Raw genomic sequence first — 2723 nt, 5'->3', positions numbered from 1 at the left:
CACCAAGGCAGTATACTTGAGCTGGGAGTAGCAGCAGAGCTAAGGTACACTACTAGGCTTGTACAAAAGAATAAGGAGACAATTGAGAGGTGAGATGCATTGGTGGAAAATGCTTCATACTTCCCTTGAGCTGATGAGATTCTACATATATATATATACTGGCTTTCATAGCAGCAGTGTTTAGAGTGACAGGTAGGAAGGCAGAGATTTTAGTGGTAGAGTTGGTGGGTGGATTGTTATGGAGGTGCATCCCTTTGGAAAATTGTTTCTAAGTTCTTCTGATTTCTCAGTGAGTAGTTAGGGGTCAAGGGTATCAGTTTACATATGGATGGGGGAAGATGGTGTTTAAGGTATGACAATACAGAAGACAAGAAATAGTCATTGTGGGGTTAAAAAAAAAACAACAGGAGAATGGTGGGAAGAAAAGAACTCAGGAAAGAAGGAAGGAAGAAAGGGAGGGAGGGATGAAGGGAAGGAGGCATTACAATCCTAGTGTATGAAAAGATTTTGAAAGGAAGGTCATTTTGCTCAAATGTATGTACATTGAGTTGGTGATGCCATCCAACCATATGCCCAGCAAAAATTCAGGGCTTTCAAGTCTTCCTTTCATTCTCAATTCATTAGTCACCTCCCAGTTTCATTTCCTTCCCACCAAGACCACACACTTTTGATCCGGCATCCATCACAATTCTACTCCTTGTCCTATCAATTACTTCAAATTAGCCCATTCTTACCTAGTTGATGCACTCAGTTAGTTGGCAACCAAATTTTTCTCCATACGTATGGTCCTGCATGTCTGCTAAATTTTGCTTCATTTTCTTGTTAAGAAAGAACTAGTTTTTCTTCTACATGTGGTGGATTTGAATTTTTTTCAGGTCATCTTTATTTATTTTTTATAGATAAATAAATTAAGTTAAATTCTTTAAATTAATTAAAATTAAATAAATTATTTAATTGGAGGCTAATTACTTTACAATATTGTATTGGTTTTGCCATATATCAACATGAATCTGCCATGTTTTATAAACCCCTGGGCACTTTCTCTGCTTGGAAAAAAGTCCTTATCTATTTTTTTGCCCAATCTAACTTCCACCATTAATGCAAACTAATCTGCACCTGTCTATATCATTAATAAATGACTAATAGCCAGATATCATGATCATTTATTTATTATTCTCTGACTGTGTGAAAGCAGAAAAATATTTTATATGTTAGAGTGGAAATCTTAAAAAATTGAATCTCTTAAGTGTAGATAGAAGTTAAGGTCAAAGCAAAGGAAATACCAGGAAATAATAGAAAAAGCATCATCTACACCTACAATCTGGTCAAAAAAATAGTGATTTCTTACTCCAGTTTCTTTAGCATGGCAATCATTTACACTTCTTCAACCAGAGGTAAGTTGGCATTTTTAAAGATGACACCCCAATGAATCTTCTCAGAGCCCTCTTTATGTCTTTATTCCGCAGACTGTAGATGAAAGGGTTCAGCATGGGTGTGACCACTGTATACATCACTGAAGCTGTTATATTTGACTGTGAGCTGTGGGTAGAAGCAGGGCTAAGATACACAGATAAGACTGTACAATAAAATAAGGCAACAACCGAGAGGTGAGATGCACAGGTGGAAAATGCTTTATATTTCCCCTGAGTTGATGAAATTCTTCGTATGCAGGAGATTATCTTAGAGTATGAATAAATGATTCCAGTGAATGCACCACCACCCAGGATTGCAGCTGCAAAATATATTACTATGTCATTAAGAAAGGTGTCAGAACAGGCACATTGGACAACCTGATTGAGTTCACAGAAAAAGTGAGGGATTTCCAAGCCTGTGCAGAAGGACAACCGCAGTATCATTAAGCTTTGTAACAGGGAATTCAGAGCACTCATCACCCAGGACACCAGAACCAGCAGTCCACAGTGCCAGGGGTTCATCATGACTGTGTAGTGCAGAGGGTAACATATGGCCAGGTAGCGGTCATAGGCCATCACAGTCAAGAGAAAGTTATCCAGCCCTGCGAAGAGTAGGAAAAAGTGTATCTGGCTAATACAGCCTGCATAACTTATATGTTTGCTCTGCCTCTGGATGTTCCACAGCATCTTTGGGATGGTGGTGGAAGTGAAGCAGATGTCTACAAAGGACAGGTTAGAAAGGAAGAAGTACATGGGGGTGTGGAGTTTGGGGTCTGAGCTCACAGCCAGAAAGATGAGCAGGTTTCCAAACACAGTGATCAGGTACATGAAGAGGAAAAGCCCAAATATAAAGGGCTGCAGTTCTGGTTCCTCTGAAAATCCCAGAAGAAGAAATTCTGAAATTTGTGTATCGTTTCCCGATTCCATGTAGTGCAGGGCTCTACCTAGCAATAAAAATAATAATAAGACTGATTTAACAAAAACAGACCTTACTGGTATAATTTAAAATGTACAATTTATATTTTGCGGTCAAGAAATCCACACCTACAGTTTTGGTGTGAAACTTTTCCCTTTTGGGACATCCTCTGATTACAAATTCCTGTTCATCTCTGTCTTTTCACCAAGAGGTCATGTATTGTAAACTTTGAATGAGGGATTCTGACAAAGTATTGAGGCTACATATTGAGTACTCACCATCTCCTGAATAAGCAGAGTATGCTGAGAGTCACAAGTCCCTACAGTTTAATGATGGAGAAAGAATGTAAACAAGTAGAAATATAATAAGATGTCAAATGAAGAAAAGTAGAGAAG

General features: G+C 38.4%; 1 protein-coding gene across 1 annotated transcript; it reads right to left on the bottom strand.

The window, feature by feature from the left end:
- Nucleotides 1–507: 507 nt before the first annotated feature.
- On the bottom strand, nucleotides 508–2369 carry LOC147368346 (olfactory receptor 7A10-like). The gene is made up of 2 exons (XM_086408790.1): nucleotides 1420–2369; nucleotides 508–702 (listed from the first exon to the last, which is right to left on the bottom strand). The coding sequence occupies exons 1-2, from the start codon at nucleotides 2337–2339 to the stop codon at nucleotides 621–623; spliced, it is 1002 nt and encodes a 333-aa protein (XP_086264916.1). The 5' UTR covers nucleotides 2340–2369; the 3' UTR covers nucleotides 508–620.
- Between the last annotated feature and the right edge of the window lie 354 nt (nucleotides 2370–2723).

This window comes from Bos grunniens, chromosome 7 (genome assembly GCF_055505025.1).
Source record: "Bos grunniens cultivar Pamir isolate PY7600 chromosome 7, Bosgru_T2T1.0, whole genome shotgun sequence".
Classification (NCBI taxonomy): domain Eukaryota; kingdom Metazoa; phylum Chordata; class Mammalia; order Artiodactyla; family Bovidae; genus Bos; species Bos grunniens.
Note: the sequence above shows the minus strand (reverse complement) of the source record. Positions and strands in the feature narration are given on the sequence as shown.